Source organism: Saccopteryx leptura, chromosome 1 (genome assembly GCF_036850995.1).
Source record: "Saccopteryx leptura isolate mSacLep1 chromosome 1, mSacLep1_pri_phased_curated, whole genome shotgun sequence".
Taxonomy (NCBI): domain Eukaryota; kingdom Metazoa; phylum Chordata; class Mammalia; order Chiroptera; family Emballonuridae; genus Saccopteryx; species Saccopteryx leptura.
In genome coordinates, this window is record NC_089503.1 from 383,803,606 (window position 1) to 383,821,688 (window position 18,083).

An 18,083-nucleotide genomic window follows, 5' to 3' on the forward strand; every position below is an offset into this window, starting at 1 on the left:
TCTGATCCTTCCCGGGGCTGATGGATCACATGTGACAACTGCGTGCCTTTTCTGCTGGCCCTTTAAGAAGTCACCGAGAACAGAAAGAAGGGAAAAGCCTGAGCTTGGTCTGCCTTTTGTCACTGCTGTCATTCCCATGGCCAGCCAGGGACCAGATGGCACGGGGCTAGTACACTGCTGCACAGTCCACTGTCCACCCTGGGACACCAGTCAGCATTCTCAGCCACTGAGAAAAGAAAGCCACGCCCACAGGCCCTAAAAGCAGCTGCTGGTCCTTTAAATCCTGTGATGCAAGTCAGTCGATTTGGAGAATATTGTCAAGGGCCGTAGACAAGAGTCACGCAACATGTAAAATGCTTAAAAGCCTATAAACAATGACACATAACTGTACACCTACAATCTTCCCTCTGGAAATTTAAAAATAAAAATATACTTTCGACAGAGAGTCTTAGGATGTCAAAGATGAACTGAATCTAAACACCCACTTCAACAAACAAACAAACAAAAATACCACTTCATTTCACAAAGGAGGAAATGGAAAGCCAAGGCCGGGGGTTGGCAAACATTTTCTGTGGAAGAGTCAATAGTTCAGCTTTGCAGGGCACACGGTCTCTGTCGCAATGATTCACCTCGGTCACTGCAGCCACAGACAACAGGTAAACAAGTGGGTAACTGCGTCCTAGTAAGACTTTATTCGTGGGCACTGATGTTTGAACTGGACATTATTATTTTACATATGCTACAAAAATACTGTTCTTATTTTAATCATGTAAAAATCATTTCTGAGCGGCTACGCACAAACACTGGTAGACTGGAGCTGGTGGCCCTCGGACCCTGGTTGGCGGACCGCCGGCCCCAGGCCACCCCGACACCCGGGCAGCTTGTTCTTCAGCCTTGTTCTTCAGCTCTCTGCGTGACCCACTGCTTCCAAGACTCGGATCTGCTCCGCCGTGAAGGGCACGACAGAGGAGCTCTGTAAAGGTTTGCTAAAGTTGAGGAGTGACATTAAGATCTGTCGGAAACACACGCCAGGCCACGGTGGAAAGGGCACTGATATAAAGCCACATTCAGCACCAAATAAAAATGGCCGAGAGAAAAACAGAATAAAATGAAAAAACTCACTACATTTGAAAAATAGGCTTTATTTTGACCAGTGGTATTGGAGGACATCCTATATGGCAATAAAACTGATTACAGCCAAGTTCATGAATACAAATAAAATAGCAGTTTCCCTCTGTCTTCTGCTTTCTGTTCAGAGAAATCAGGAGGGGGGGGCAGTGTTCTCAGAAACCCGGGGAGCACTTCCACAGGCACCAGCGGAGGCCCGGCCCTGGGGGCGCTCGGCGCCTACTGTGCAGGTGGCCACGATGGCCGGGACCCCGACGGAAACACGGAAACGCTTCCGTGGGCGATCACACTTAGCACGCACAATCCCCAAATGGCCGACAAAACCCATCTGGCTGTGACTCTGAGGATCTGAACCGCGTTATCAGGAGATGAGGCCTGGGCATTCGTCTTCCTTTAAAGCAGGGAGACCCCCCAGGTGTGCTGTGATCACCACCAGCCTGCCTGCCTTCCTTTCGGCCCCAGCTGGCTGACCCCGGGGGCCCACCCTGTCTCTCTGGAGTGCATGCGCCACCGCATGGTGACAGAGACATGGAGACACCTTGGCCTGATGACAAGCTCCTGTCACAGGGGCCAACACTGAAGTGGCTTTTTACACTCTCTTATTTCACACAAGGTTTAAATAAACGGGCCCCTGATGTCACACAGGATGCAAAGCTATGAGAACAACGCTTCTCCACCCCTGAGGATATTTCATCTGTATAAAGTTTGAAAATACAAAACATTAGAATAATTTGCCCTTTCTCCCCATCGACAAGAGTCACATTCTCTCAAAGGGTTCCTGCGATATACAAAATTCACTTCTCCCTGAAACCAAGACCCAGAAGTCACCGTGGAGCTGCCAAGAAGACCCTTTTCCAAAGAAGGGTGGAAAAGACACCTCATTCCTTTTTTTTTTTTTTTTTTTAAATAACCATATTTAGACAAAAATAGCAATAGAGAGTTTCTGGCCTCGTGCGCGTTTTCACTTTTCACTTTGATTTTCGGCATTTCTTAGCATTGGTTATCGGGAGTGAAGAGAACAGCTCATCTTCCGACGTCTGAGAGACTCCTGGGGACAGCCCTATCTTTCCGGTGATGGCTCCCCCAAAAATAGTTTTGTTGAAAACCAGATGGCAAGAAAGAAAATGCTAGACATCCATCTGTTCCATTTCTTCATCATAGTCACATCAAAAAAGCACCTGGAGTATCAGTTGTGTTCAACACAAAATCGCGCCGGGGGTGGAGGGGGGGCTGGCGAGAAGGTGACGTCACCTGCCCAGCGCAGAGGCCAAGGTGACACGGGTTCTGAACTACCCGCGAAGTCTTCCCTGGCAAACTCTCCCGGTGCCAGGGCCTCCCGAAAGGAAACAGGACAAGCAGCTGCGCATGCTTCAAACAGCGAGGCGTGCAACAAACGCGGCGTCCCTCTGGGGGCGCAGGGCACAGGGAGCACTCGGACCGCGGGCACCGAGGGCGGGGCACGCGGAGGGAGGGCGGCAGTGCCCGGGGTGAGGGAGAAAGAGAAGCACATAGACGCATGCTCACACATGCACACGCGGTGCCCCCCCCCCCCCAGCTCTGAACGTCCTCTGCGGCCCTCTGACCACCCACACTCTCGTCTCCCCTTTTAAGGCACAAACGCATTTAGTTTCAGATACATCTGCTGAGTTCTGAGAATCACGCAGAGCGGGTTCACCTTGGACTAGAGCACAGAAGCCGGCTGGTCCTTGGTGGCCGTCACGCATCGCTGAGGGACAGCTTCAGGTCTGAGGCAGCCAGGTGTGAGCCGTCAAGGTGGGGCCACGGGAGAGGCCAAACTGGTGAAAAGCGTGACTGGGATCTGGGACACTGAATCTGTTTTACTTTGCACTAAACACACCAGACCGCGCGGGGCTGCTCTCGCCGGCCCGAGCTGACTGACGGTCGCAAAGCTGGGGTGGCGGGGGCTGCCACGGAGCAGCTGTCACTCCGCGAAGTCACCGTGATCGTGGTTTGCTCGTCATTCTTACCCTCCCAAAGACAGACACGGACACAACACACACGCGCGCACGCGCACACACCCCCCTCTCCCACCGTGGAGGGGGGTCTTTGCAACAAGAGGCACTTGGATGAGATTTGGAAGAGTTTCCCGTGAAAAGGCCGTCCCCTCACAGTGAAGTGGGGTCAACAGAACAGACGCCAGGCGCTCAGGATTCCATCTCTTCTTGGTCAAGGGGTGGAGGCACAAAGCTGACGACTTCATCGTAGGTCAGGCCTAGAAAACGGGAAGGAGAAGCGGGATGTGAGAGTTCAGACTGCCCGTGGTGCCCGCGAGCGCCGGGACTTCTGAGCCGCAGACCCGCCCCCCGCCCGGGCCGAGCTCGGACGGCTGCTTGCGGTAACTGCCGTGTGTGAGATCCCAACGGGCCGTGTGATCACACAGAAGTTCAGGGCTACGTATGAAGAAAGCATTTTTTTCTCATTTCCCTCATCACTCAGGGCCTCCTCTTTAGAGCTCAGGCGTGACCGAGCGCTCCCCCACGAGCTCCGGCCACACACCGTCCTGGCTTCCGGATCCCCCCGTTGTCATGAACTTATGTTCTATGGAAAGGCTGTGAGCAGGGACCTAGGGAGTCACCGGTTCCACTCCGCTGTGCCCCTAGCCAGGTTCTAAGGTAATGGGGAAGATACAAACTCTCTTTGCCCCTGTCCTGTCTACGGCAAAACTGTGAAAACACCCCTCCCCCTCCCTATCAGCCATCTCACAGCGACGCGGTAGGGAAAGAGGTTCCGAGAACCTCAGAGGCGGAGGCGGACGTGAGGGCGGAGCGCAAGACCAGAACCCAGCACCAGCGTGTCCGAGCTCCGGAGCCGTCACCCGCAGGCTCCCGCGGAAGAGCAGCCGCTCCCTCCGCACGCCAGACACCCCGAGGACGGGCTTAGGCTGAGAGGCAGAGAGCCAGAAATTTACTTTGCCCGCGGCCTTCGGCGAGCGGCTCGCCTAGCAAACACCGTTCAAAATCTACGCTCCCGAGCCGGACGGGAAGCTGGAGGCCGGGAAGCTGGAGGCCGGGACTTACTTTTCCACTCGTCTATGAGGAGGTCCCTGCTCTCGAAGGACTGATCGTAAGGGTCCGCCACCGGCTCGTCGTCGGGGTCGTGGTACTGGGAGAAGTAGGCGTGTGCCAGGGCCTGGGCCGCGGTGATCCTCTTGTCGGAGTCCAGCACAAGCATCTTCTCCAGCAGGTCCACAGCTGCTCGCGCCCCGGGCGGGGAGGAGAGAGGAGAGTTTTTATTTCTAACGGGGTTACCAAGCAGGGGTGCCTTAGGAAGCAAACACACAGTCTTGACCCTTCAAACCTAAACAAAGACTTCTCCTCTCAAACTGTCGGCTCCCGGACATATGATCACATGTCTCGCACCTGCGTGCGCACGTGTGCGCGAGTATGGATGTGTTTTGCATCATTTTTAAAAAAAGAATATTTTTAAAAATAACTGAGCTTCTGTTTGCACTGGACTTTGGGGAGTGTCCTTGTCCACCTGTCCCCACGACAGCCACATTGTGTCAAAATAAAAGCGTGCAACCGAGGAATCTAGAAGAGGTGGGTGGGGCTCGTTTTTAACTTTTCAGCTCCTGGGCCCCCCTTCACTGTTTAATTACTAAGATAAGGCAAATGAATATTCATTACACGGGTCTTCAAACAGAGGACAAATGGAGGTGTTTACCTGGGCGTTGGGGGTGAAAAACATGGTACGTGGGGAAAGGGGTATTATATTTTTAAGATTTTCACTGAGAAAAATGTCAATTCACAAAACAATACAGTAAATACTCACATGTACATCACCCACATCCAACAATTGGCACTTTGTATTTCTTTATATATATAGACTGCTCACAAAAATTAGGGGATGCCTGACCTGTGGTGGCGCAGTAGATGAAGCGTTGACCTGGAACACTGAGGTCGCCAGTTCGAAACCCTGGGCTTGCCTGGTCAAGGCACATATGGGAGTTGATGCTCCCTGCTCCTCCCCCCCTTCTCTCTCTCTCTCTCTCTCTCTCCTTTCTAAAATGAATAAATAAAATAAAATAAAAAATTAGGGGATATTTCAAAGTAAATATGAAGCTATAAAATTTCCCCTAGTTTTTGTGAGCAGTATATTTTTGCTGAACTGTTTCAAAGTGAAGTTACAGACACGATCTTTACCCCTACGTATTTCAGCATAAAGACATCTTCCTACACAATCATAAACCCGTCATTTCAGCTGACAATCCCCAAATATCATCTAAACTCCAGTTAGAGTTGAAATGCCTCCACTTATCCCCAAGGTGTCTTTCACACCTGCTCTGTTCACACCAGGAGCCAATGCAGGGCCAGACACCGCACAGGACTGGGTTTCCGTCCCCCTGAACCGAGGATAACCCCGTTTTCCCAGCCTGCCCTGAAAAGACAGTCAGTCATTTTAAGACTATCCATCATGTCCACACCCTGTTTTCCTCTATCCCTTGTCTTTCCTGAAAACCATGTTGGGCCAAAAAGTTTGGTGAGAAGTGGCCGAAACACTTTTGGCAAGAATATTTCACAGGCGACCGACTCTGCGTCTGCAACGGAGCGCTGAGGCCACGCATCCCACGCAGAATGAGGCCGAGTCTGGGTGCTCAGGGCCGGTTCCTTTTCACCCTCACCCCCCAGCAGGCAACCTGCAGGACGCCCCGGGACCATGTGACCACCACCAGGTCCTCTCGCTTAAGGCTTTGCGTACCCACTGACTTTTCTTCACGGCAGTTACGTCATCAGGGGCCACAAAATGGTGATTTCCCCCCTAATTCTTTCAAATGAGGATGTTGCAAGTTTCAGAACGGTGCCGGATAAATAGAGCCATGACCACAGATAGCACTTCAGTGAATAAAGGCTTTGCAAACTACAGCTGGTTTCTTAAATGAGGAAGGGGCAGGGATGGGAGGGAAGAGGACCCGTTCCTGAAGAAATCTATTCCCGTGCGCATGGGGGGGGGGGCCTGTAAACCCTCCCCCCCCATCCCACAGCCTGCCTTCCAGAGCCACCCACGGAGGAAACACGAATATTTACGTGTCGATTCAAGTTCCTATGTTTACACTTCAAAGCCCTGGTAGGAACGGCGAGATACAGATCCTCCTCCTTGTCTTAGCGAATAGAAACTTTATCAGCTACAGTTGAATCCTACGGTTTCTGCCACCGCGGGGTAAAAAGGACCACGTCCTTATAAGTAATACCTTGACAGGGAACAAGGTCAGGGGTAAGAAAAGGATTCTTCCATGGTCCTGACAGATACAAATACACACAATAACATATCCAAGGGCAATTTAATCCTATTTTGAGAGTTCTGGTGAAGCGTGAGGTCAGTGACTGGCAAAACCGAGGTCAATATTTACATTACTGGTGTATTCCTGCTCAGTAATATTCTGGCACAAGTTCATGGTAACACCGTGTGCTCAGAAGTCTGCAAGAAGAGGCTCTTCCCATCACATCACCACTGTCTGGCAGAGGCTGCCAGGCGTGTGTAAGCTCCGAGGACAGCAGTGCTGGGCACCGCACGGCTCAAAGCCTCCGCCCAGCTCGGGGCAGTCTGTATTACTAAGTGGTGTCTGCTTTTCAGAATGTTTAGATATCATGATTCCAGAGAAGGGAACACCTCTCAGGGTGGAAGTGACCTAAATAAGCTGCTGGAAACACACACACACACACACAGACACACACACACACACACACACCACCTCCCCTGGAAAAATAAATCTACAAATGTGAGTAAGCTAACAGGAAGTCAAACAGTAAGCACTGTCACGTCTAAAACATGAGCTGACAGGATGGGAAAAATATTCTGAACGGAATGACAGACGAGAAAGCTGCCAGCACACAACAGCATCTCCAAAATTCTTGGGAGTGCTCACGACTCAAAGAGAGCTTCTCACAGGCCCCCGGACGAGATAACACAGCTCAACTCAACCATGCAAAGCCCACGAGAGCACAGCAGGGAGACACACACCCAGCCCAATCCAGGGGGAGTCTGTCCTCCCCTGCTGACCCTGTGGAGCAGGGGTCCCCAAACTATGGCCCGCGGGCCGCATGCGGCCCCCTGAGGCCATTTATCCGGCCCCGCAGCACTTCCTGAAGGGGCACCTCTTTCATTGGTGGTCAGTGAGAGGAGCATAGTTCCCATTGAAATACTGGTCAGTTGTTGATTTAAATTTACTTGTTCTTTATTTTAAATATTGTATTTGTTCCCGTTTTGTTTTTTTACTTTAAAATAAGATATGTGCAGTGTGCATAGGGATTTGTTCATAGTTTTTGTTATAGTCCGGTCCTCCAACGGTCTGAGGGACAGTGAACTGGCCCCCTGTGTAAAAAGTTTGGGGACCCCTGCTGTGGAGTCACCACAGGCTCTGCATCTCTGAGGCGGCCATGGACTCATCCACTGTCACCTGGCACCTCACAGGGCGTGTGCACCTGAGCTGTTACAGGAGTTATCACAGTGACCGCGAAACCACTGGCTGCGGTCACGGCGGAGGACGCACTCCCTGGGGTGGGGCCGCTCAGCACTCCAGCTCCAAAGAGGCCCTCGCGGCTGTCAGCCCTCGAAAGCTCAACCAGCAGCCAGGACACTTCAGCAAGGGGCTGAGCCACTGCACAACCTTCCGGAAAGGAGGAAGATGGCTCGCGCTGTTGTCCCAGCCTCTCAGGGCCCCGTCTGGCACAGGGAGGTCCTGGTTGGAGTTCTCTGCATCTGCCACCGTCTGCTGCACTCTCTCCGAGTCAGGGTGTCAGAGCCTCAGGCAATGCCACATTCGGCGGCCAGCCAAGGCACATGCCAGCCCCCCACCTTAAGAACTAAAGCACCCCCTTCTTCAGCCAAGGCAGTGTATGTCCTGTAGCCTGAGGTGGCAAATTAGCCCCCCCAGCGAGAGTGGTTAGGTCTGGGGTGGGGCGGAGGACGTGGAGGGAAGGGGACAGCCCAGGAGGGTGCGGGCCCTGCAGCCCGGGACGCTGCAGGCAGGGCAGGCCCACTGCGGGGAGCTCCCGGAGGCCCCCAAACGGCCAGCCCGGGACGCTGCAGGCAGGGCAGGCCCACTGCGGGGAGCTCCCGGAGGCCCCCAAACGGCCGGCCGTGCCTCGGTCCTGCTCACCCTCGGCAGGTGACAAATGGCAGCAGTGGTGAGCAAGTCACCGGCCCTGATGTATGTCAGATTCCATTTATGACCTAGTCAACTTACCCAAGGGATTGGCACCAATAAATACATTCGCAAAGTTCATCTTCGGCATCTGGGTCAGGGACTGAATGTAGTTTCTCGCCTGCAAAAACAGAGGGTTTCAACGTGACTTTTTTGTTCAAGGATGTCACCGTCCTCAGAGAAGTCTTGGCGCCGTCAGAGAACGAGGGTGCGCTGACAAGGTCGGCTTGCTCCAGCCTCTCCATACTCACTGAAGACTGCAGTCCTCACTGGTGGTCACCACCTTTGCTATGTCCCTGCTGCATCTCACGGTCCTACTTCCAGTGGACATGGGTGCCAACCAATCAAGTTCCTTTCTGTTTGCTCTCTGATCCCAGGGTCAGAAGTTAAAAAAAAAATGGGGCTAAGATATCTAAGACGCAGCCCTTCCTGAGACAGCCTTCCTGAAACTAAAACTGGTGTAGGAGTTGGTAGTCCTACGTATAGATCACCTAAAGGCAGTCAGTTGGTGGTGCTGACCTTAGTCGGTGCTCTCTGCACATCGGGAAAATATCAACATTAAACCTGGCTAACAGAGTAATCTCAATAATGAGAAAGCACAGGTAAGCTTTGTATATTACTCTCAGAGACTCAAAAACCTTTTAAATAGACTAATGCAATAAGAGTGACAAAGAATAGTGGATTATAAGTAACATGGCCTAAGCAGAAATCCTTCCCCTACCATTTACAAGCTACATCTTCTCGGGCGAGTAACGTAACAATGATCTCATCTGCAAAATATCAGTATCAGAGGTTAGCGTTTGGCTGCCTATGATATCATACGGTTACTGTGCCACTCAGGCGAGATAAAACTCATGAAAGAGCTCCAAACTAAATTCCCGATTTATACAAACAACATTTATATCACCGAGACAATTTGTTCTAAGTTTGGTGTCTGTGGTGGGACAGGCTTGGATTTGAATCTTGACTTGAACACTTTGGGCAAGTTACTGACTATCTGTAAGTCTTGAGTTCCTCACCTGTAAAAAGGGGTCCCTAGCAGTGCCTCCCCCACAGTGCCAGGTGAGGACTAGCGACAGCGAACCTCATCAGCACAGTGTGAGGTTCGGAGCGAGAGCCCCACAAACCCCAGCCGCTCTCACTGTCGCCTTTGGGGGGGGGGGGTCTGCCTTCATTTCCTGAGGACGTCCCAGGTTCCTGACTCCAGAGCTTCACTCTAAGGAACGTTAAGGTGACAAATTCTTTCAAGGACTGAACAGTTCTAATCAAGGCAAAGCCAAAAACGGGTCTTGAGAATCTTCACATAAATACTGACGTAACTCATAAGTTGCGTGCTTCAGATAAAAGGTATTAAACGACATCGGTGACCTTCCTTGTTTCGAGGAAGAAATCCCACGGTCAGTCCATCTGAGGAGTTGAGAGCAAACTCTGAATCTATCTTCACCACCTCCTTACAATTAATTCCTCAGCAGTGAAGGTACGTACATGTGCACACACATCCACACACGCATGCACATGCACACACCCACACACAAGGTGAGAGAAAGTTCTGGTTGCTAGGGCAACTTCCCCTTCTTCTCCTACATGCAGCAGGCAGGAGAGACCCACCTGGATACAGCATTTGAGAATCTTTCTGACTCGAAAAAAACGTTGTAGGAATTGACTGTCTGAACGGCTACACCCCTTCCGCCTCGAGCACACAGAGAAGAGGCCGAAGGGGAAACAGAGGTAAAGAGGGGCCTGTCCGTCTCATGCAGAGGACAGTCGTCCCTCCAACGAGAAACAGGTAGAGAAAGGGCCATCTCAGTCCAGCCGGAGGGGAAACAAAGCTTCAGGTCAGGGACGGGCCTCTGTGATGCCAACCTGGCTCCCAGAAAGATGGAGGGCACCTTACAAACAGTGCCCCAACTGCCTCTGAGAAAACAACAGTTTAGTGAAGAATCAGTAAAAAGCACCCCAGCCAGTTGGTTCAGCGGTAGAGCGTCGGCCTGGCATGTGGAAATCCGGGGTTCGATTCCCGGTCAGGGCACACAGGAGAAGCGCCCATCTGCTTCTCCACCCCTCCCTCTCTCCTTCCTCTCTGTCTCTCTCTTCCCCTCCCAGAGCCAAGGCTCCATTGGAGCAAAGTTGGCCCAGGCGCTGAGGATGGCTCCATGGCCTCCGCCTCAGGTGCTAGAATGGCTTCAGCTGCAATGGAGCAACGGCCCAGATGGGCAGAGCATCGCCCCCTGGTGAGCATGCCGGGTAGATCCCATTTGGGCGCATGCAGGAGTCTGTCTGACTGCCTCCCCGCTTCTAATTGCGGAAAAATACAAAAAAGGAATTGGTAAAAAGCCTGACCAGTGGTGACACACTGGATAAAGTATCCACCCGGAACACTGAGGTCACCGGTTGGAAGCCCCGAGGCTCTGAGCACGGCTGGTCAGCACAGGGGTCACTGGCTTGGCCCCGGTCAAGTCACGTAGGAGAAGCAATCAATGCACAACTACAGTGAAAGCAACTGCAAGTTGATGCTTCTCACCTTCTACCTTCCTCTTTCACTCTCTTGAAAAAAAAAATGAAAAAAGGGCACCTAGCTCTACATATGTATTTGCATTTATTTATTTATTTTTGCACGCTCTTTTAAATCTAGCGTTTTGTCAGTGGTTGGGTATTTCAGTTTGTTTTCTTTATCGAAGAAGCCTCCTGAGGTCATTATAAAACACTGTCGAGCAGGAGAGCATGCTGACGCCTGCCCCCCGCAGGCCCGGGACACAGGGAAACACAACACAGCCTCTGAGCACTAATGTCACGACACCCAAATATAAAGGTAACAGTGTTTCTATGCACAAGTCTGCACACTGTCCCTTCAACCTAGAGGGCTGGGGGACACGGTCCCCAAACGTCCACCTCCCGCGGCGGCAGACGCACCTCCGCAGCCCTCTGGGGTAAGTGCCAGCGGTCAGTGACGTCAACACTGAGAGCGAGGCCTTACGTGCCCGTCTGTCTACATTGTTCTCACCTCATGGCTTGGCATCCTGTTAATGAGGTAAGCAGGGGGCGTCCCCGTCAGACGCATAATCTGCTGAAGCTGGTTAATATCTTAGATGCCTAGTCAAGGGCATTGTTAAACAATACAGTGCAAAAAATAATAATAATAACTTCCAACTCAAGTTTTAAAAGCCAAAAGCCACCCCCAAAACAGAAACCCTGTGCCCACTCATCCCCCCTAACCCGCCCCAGGCCAGAGCCCAGGGCTGCAGATTGGAGCGTGCTTCTGTGAATGGCATGAGAGTTATCAGGCCTGGAGCCAGTGACCGCAGTGCAGATAAGAAACATTTCCTGTCCTTTCATCATCATCCTTAACATGACATAGTTTAGGCTCCCCGGGAAGAGAGCTCTCCTTGATCCAGGATGCCAGCCAGAGAACTCTTTTCAAGTATAGATGGTCAGAGTTGGTTTGCCTGGGAGGTAAATAGAGGGGACTCAGAAATCAGTTGACTCAACTTAGAACAAAAAAATATATATATATCTAAGTGTCTCCATTTAAGGAGGAGGTCACGTCTTTGTGGCCCGGGTTCTGGTGATTCTCCAAGGCACCACGCTCCAAATGTGAGATACGGGTGGGCGTACGTGTTGATGAGCCATGTCAAATTTCAAAGACGTTAGTCGTGGTACATTTAAAATACATGCCACAAACACCCAGGGAAGTGAAGAGAGGGAATAGAGGGCGGGGTGGGGAGGGGGCAGTTAGAAGCTAGCGGAGAAGGCAAAACAGAAGCCACAGGCTGCATGCCACAGCGGTCTCTCCCACAGTATCTTGACTAGGTGAGCGGACTGACCTCACCTAACAAACAGCTGGGACCAAGTTTGCAGAAACACACTCGGCAGTTACTGGACAGAAAGCAGTGCTCTGAGGTCTGCCACACGAACAAACGAAAGCCGTGCTCTCAACTCCCCCCCCCCCCCCCCGGGGCTGTGCCATCGATTTTAACGCGACTCCCTCCAGAATATATGGGAGTGGTTAACTCACCCTGTGCTCCTATTAAAGCAGAAGTGACGGGGTTTTAAAGATCCTCCGCACGACCCCATAGAAACCTTGTCCTATCCCCTTCTTAGGTAACTACAAAGGCCTGCCTGCGTTATCTTCCTCGTAAGCACCCTGGTCAAGTGACTTCACGGCCTTGTGGCTCCCTCAGTAATCTTTCCACTTTGCTTATTCCCTGAACTTCAAGTGCCTAGTGGTCAGATCACTACAAACACGTTTAGGGGCTGGCCGTCGGACAGGAGCTGGGTTCTACCCCTGGCCTTTTCGGCTCCCGACACCCAGACAGGGGGACCAGCAAATTCGGCAGGAGGTTCTCAAGTTCTCACAGTGAAGTTTAGATCGGCCTCTAAACAAATTATGTAACGTTTGCATGCCGAGAGAAGTGACAAGAGGGTCAGCAAGCAAAGAGGCAATAGTGGAGCACCAGGTGGGCTTTAAAATGTTGGAATCTTCCCGGCCTCTCTCCTTTCTTGGGAATAACACAGGGGGGCCAAAAGGAGGCTGACACTGTTCGCATGGAAAATACTACAGCGCTGAATAAATAACAACACAAGAATACACCGTGCTTCCTGCACGCACCGCTGCAGGCCTGCTTCTGCCCCACTCCGGACGGGGCCTGCATAGTTTCTGCACTTGTCCGTTAGTCAGGTTATTCTAGCCCTTTCTTGTCAGGAGTTAGAAAAAATGAATTTCTAGAGAAAAACGTGAGAGTCAGTAAAAGGGCTTTTTGTTTTGTTTTGTTTTCTTAATATGATTTTTTGTTCTTTCACTAATCACTACAGGTCCTGGGTCACCAACTGGAAAAATCCTACCTCCTTGGCCACCCGTCACAACCCCCACGCACCCCCTGCCCTGGGCCCGTGCACAGCTGCGTTCTCTGAGTCAGCACATCCCACTCCTTACTGACCGAGTTCCCGCACTATTGCATTCCTCTCCAGGAGTATCGAAAACAGCTACTGCCTTTCTGTTTACTACCTTCCTTCCATAACGAATGTTTCTTTTAATTTTTTAAATCTTTAAACAATAGCATTCACCTGGCTTTGTTAGCTACCTAGCATGTATTCCACACATCACGTGCTCTTAAAATAAATGGGGACGTGGGGGGTGTCACTGACATGAACTTACTCTGGCCCACCCTTCTGACTGTGTAGACTCCTTTATCCACTCACCGTAACAACACAGGGGCGGGGGGAATAACCTCTCTTCGTCCAATACTCAGTACAGTATTATCTGAATAAGTTCTGTACTCTGGTTATCAATTTTATTATGCCCCACTCTACTTCAGTTATGTAATATATAACATGCCCTATTTCACAAACGAGAAAGACAGCTCGATGTTAGGCAACTGACGTTGTTCCTTTCTTAAAAATAAATGGGGGATGCCCTGACTGGTGGTGGCGCAGTGAACAGAGCGTCAACCTGGAATGTTGAGGACCCAGGTTCAAAACCCGGAGGCCGCCGACATGAGCCAGGTTCATGTGGCTTGAATGCAGGATCATCGACATGATCCCAAGGTCGCTGGCTTGAGCAAGGGGTCACTGGCTCAGATGGAGCCCTGGGTCAAGGCATGCATGAGAAACAATCAGTGAACGACTAAAGTGACACAACTATGAGTTGATGTTTCTCAACTCTCTCCCTGTCTGTTCCTTTCCCGCACGCTCTCTTTCTCTCCCAAATAAATAAGTAAATGGTGGATTAATGGCAGGTGAATACTATTCTACCTGAACCTTTTCTCTTAGAAATTCCTGTGGCTGACGCCCCCATCAGTAAGGCAGATAGCTGGGAGTGGGCAGGGCACCGAGGGGCAGCTGCTGGCAGCCACCCCCAGACAGTGCATTTGCTATCTGGTCTCACTGGCACTGTTGGTGATTAGCCCAACTTCCCCTGGTTCCCCTGCCCTCAGGTCCTCTCTATCTACCAGCCAGTCTCTCTAAGCCTCGCCGTCCTCTCTAAGCTTCTTCTCCTAGCTTCCTTGATTTGCTCCAGCATCTTATAAAGCAAAAGAAAACATTCTTGCAGACAAACACTGACTTTCAGAAGCGTACGGCCACGTGGAGACTACACTATCAGAACACCTGGGGTCTGCGCTCTACTCCGCCAGGTGACTGGGCACGTGACTCCTGCAAGCCTCCGCCCCCTCCGCCCCCTCGGCCTCAGAAAGTAGATGAGGCAAAGGGAAATGGGGCGCTGCGTTCTCCGACACCGTGGTGGTGTGGGGGGCCGTTCATAAACTCCCGGGCTTCGTGGTCCTTCTCAGGAACGTACCAGACACGTATCAGAGGACAGAGGGAGAGGACGGCCTGCTCAGGCCCCCCTGCTGAACCTCCCAGCAGTCTTCCCGGCTGGGGGCGGGGCCCCTCCGGTCAGGAGGAGGACCCAGGACGGACCACAGAAGCCTGGCTCCCGGCTCTTTGTCCTTTTACCCAACTGCCTGGCAGCGGGGAGGGGGGGCGGGGAGAAAGGCTGGCCTTTCAGGACTTTCTCTCCCGTCTCCTGCCCCAGAACATGACCAGTGGCAGGAAATCCCAGGCAGAGGAAGCCGCGGCTTCTCTGCACATGCCTGCGCGGAGACAGGAAGTCGCCAGCGCCAAGGCTTTTCCTCGGCGGGTGGGGATGTGTAATGACAAAGGCAGGTTGTGGCAGGAAGGGTTACAGGGGATGCTACCTCTGTGGGTCTGCAGACAGGGTAGGGAGGAACCCGTGGGGCACAGACACTTCACACAGGACGTGCGGGTCGTCTACTCTGACACGGGGAAGGGGCGAGGGCGAGCAAGCAGACAATGCACGCTCCGTTCTTTCGGTGATGGCGCTGGACCCCTACGTGGTGCACCCCACGCTCTGAGGACAAGGGCGAGCCTGAGAGCGGAGGAGCCCCAGGGTGTGCTGGACTTGTGAGGAAGAGGGAGTCAGGGCCGGAGAGCAGAGACCCACGTTCCCCATTTACCTCTGGGCATGAATTCGAATCTCAAATCTCATTCACCACATGCGGTGCTACTGCCCGATGCGGGCTCCCGTGACCGAAGTGCACACCCAGACAGAGGGAAAGCAAAACACACTCATGCATGTGACCGGGCAGGTGTGTGTGCGTGCGTGCTAGTACACCCCTGTGCACTTGCACGCACACACACACACTCACACCTCATCCTGGGAGTCAGCACACACAGGGCACATGTGCTCAGAAACACAGCTGGGTCAAAGTGACAGGCTGATGGAAAAGCAAGTGACAGAGGCGCCCCACGGGGCAGGTAATGACAATCAAAGCATCAACTCACAGACTCTGAGGAGATTTTCTTCAATAGCTCAGCCCCTGGGGTTCCAACGAGTCTTAAAATGAGCTTCAACTGATCAATATCTAATGGTGGACTATAAAGGAAAATGTTGGGACAAAATAAAAATGAAAAAGCAAAAACAAAAAACAAACAACAAACAAAAAACAAAACAAAACAAAAATGAACAAACAAAATACCCCATGACAAAAATTAACCCAAACCAAAGCAAAACAACGGTGACGTCTTCTAGATAAGGCTTCTGCAGGACGGTCCCTTCAGGTACAACGTGCTCCTCCTGTACAAAGATGCAGAATGCTGCCGCCCACCTAGCCAGCGTCCGCCCACCCCGTGCCCCCTGCAGAAGCTCCTACGAGGACAGCGAAGCCACTCCCGCCAGGCTTCCGGCTGACAGCGCGGCGGAAACACGGGAGCGGCACAGTCCGCGTGCTCAGCCACGGCCGAGACCCCTCACCTTCCACCAGAGCGTCACCAAGTAGCCAGGGCAGCCGCCAGTCGCGGTAAGCAGAGCGCTACAGATTAGGAAAATGCAGCAGGGCCCAGGAGCCCGGGGTACACGAGCCCACCTGCACATGTCCCCCCTGCGAGGAGCTAGTGGTACCAGAGGGCCCGGGCAGACCCCGGAGCCTGAGCGCTGGGCATCCACCCTCCGGAAGGCGGCGCCCTCTGCACCAGCTACAGCAGCCAGAGGACGGGGAGTGACAGCCAGCAGAGGGCGCCACTCCCCCCCGCGGCACCGGCCGGGTCTTCAAGAGTGCGGACACGGAGCAGGACGCAGCGGGTTTCAACCTTGTCCACGCATCCACGCACCTCACACACCCTGACGGTTCTACATGATGGGCCCTGCACCCAAACCTTCATCCCGGGAGCCAGGTCTCCCACGCACACTCGGGGTGTACGTGCACGTGTGAACGAGAAGACCAAAATTCCCACTTGTTCTTACTGCTCTTAGCCTTGCCTAAAAAGAAAGTAAAAAGGGGGGGGGGGGAATCACATAAAATAACTTTTAATGATCTCTGTGAAGATCTGGACAGTTGACCCGCGGGGACAGCGGCATTTGCGGGAAAAGGAGGGGTGGGGGACAACCTCCTGATCCCTGTCAGGGTTTTTTGCATGATTAGATCTTCTCAACTTCCGGCTCAGCTAAACTTCACCCCCAGAGAGCGCCCCCCTCTATATAAAGAAGCCCCACTCCCATCATTCTCTGTTGTCTCAGCACAATACCTGAACACATCAGTGCTTATCACAATCTCGAACTCCTCTGTTTGCCTGTACTGCCTGTCACCTCCACTGAGCGGCGCTCTCGGAGGGAAGAGCACTCTGCCCGTTCACACTTATCTCCAGTGCTCAGCCTAACACACCTGCTACCCGGTGGGCACTCAGAATAGGTGTGGACAAGGTAGGGCAGGGTGGAGAGGAAGACGGGAGAAACGTCTCTCCATTACACACAGAACAGAAAGGCAGGGCGGTGCAGCCTCACAGTGAGGGCCTCCGCGAGCCCCAGGTGCCTACGGGACAGGAAGTCCTTGTGCAATAATACCACTGGCATCATGCCCTGTTCTTTCCTTTTTTCTTCCCCAGATAAGAAACTGGCTTCAGTGGGTGAAAATCCTAGGCCGGAGTCAGCAAAACCCAAGCTGCGGCCTCTTCCCAGAGGAACGTCTTACCGGAACAGAGCCACGCCTGTCATTTGTGTTACGGTCTGGGACTGCTTCCGCCCAACACAGCAAGACCAAGCAGTCCCACAGAAACCAGATGGTCCCCACAGCCTGAAATACTATTCAGCCCTTTAAGGGAAAGAGGTTTGCAGAACCCCATCCTAGACCCAAACAACTTGTGTGCTTTTCTAGAGATTATAAGCAAGTCACTCACACCAGAGATTTCTGAATGAAGAACAGAGAATTTGGTCATCTGCAACGGGCAAAAATCAATGTGTCCTGGAGGTTCAAAGTTCAATACCTAACTTCTCGGCTGAAGGTGTTAATGAGAAAAACAGTTTAAAGCATACAATAACGGGGACAGAGCAGAGAAGAGAGGGGGACACCAACTTGCCCAGATCACCAAATTACACTATAACAGAATTCAATACAGAATCCTTTTTTGAGCACTTAAAGTAATTCCGTTTCCAGACATTTAGTTTGCTGACACTCTTCAGAAATAAATTTAACTAGGCAACTACCCTCCCCCCTCCCCCCAGATAAAGCATATCATGTATGGAAAAATAACCAGACTACCTCAACTCTCAAACAGGTAGTTTTATAATCAATTCATCAAAACTAATCTCTAGAAATAATGGGATCAGCAGTCTTGTTTATAAGAGACCTCTCACTACTGAAAATGAGGGTCCGGTGTTGCCTCCCTGAGAGAGGCGGAGGCTCTGGGCTGTGTTTCACAACTGCCCGCACTTCACCCCAACATCCCTGAAGGGCAGACCACTCCTGCCGGTCAGCGGCAGCTCACTACAGCGACGAGTTGGGAG

At 52.1% G+C, this 18,083-nt stretch overlaps 1 protein-coding gene across 4 annotated transcripts in view; it reads right to left on the reverse strand.

Moving 5' to 3' along the window:
* Positions 1-1,122: 1,122 nt before the first annotated feature.
* Positions 1,123-18,083, reverse strand: part of MAPK14 (mitogen-activated protein kinase 14) — a 78,971-nt gene continuing 62,010 nt past the window's right edge. For 2 of the 4 annotated variants that reach the window (XM_066359545.1, XM_066359543.1), the window contains exons 9-12: positions 15,590-15,669; positions 8,333-8,411; positions 4,167-4,340; positions 1,123-3,361 (exon numbers count right to left, since the gene is read on the reverse strand). In XM_066359545.1, the coding sequence (XP_066215642.1) occupies positions 3,294-3,361; positions 4,167-4,340; positions 8,333-8,411; positions 15,590-15,669 (401 nt within the window). In that variant the 3' untranslated portion in view covers positions 1,123-3,293. Of the gene's footprint in view, positions 3,362-4,166; positions 4,341-8,332; positions 8,412-11,291; positions 11,372-15,589; positions 15,670-18,083 lie in introns of all 4 variants that reach the window. The other 2 variants (XM_066359544.1, XM_066359546.1) reach the window with 2 other exon arrangements.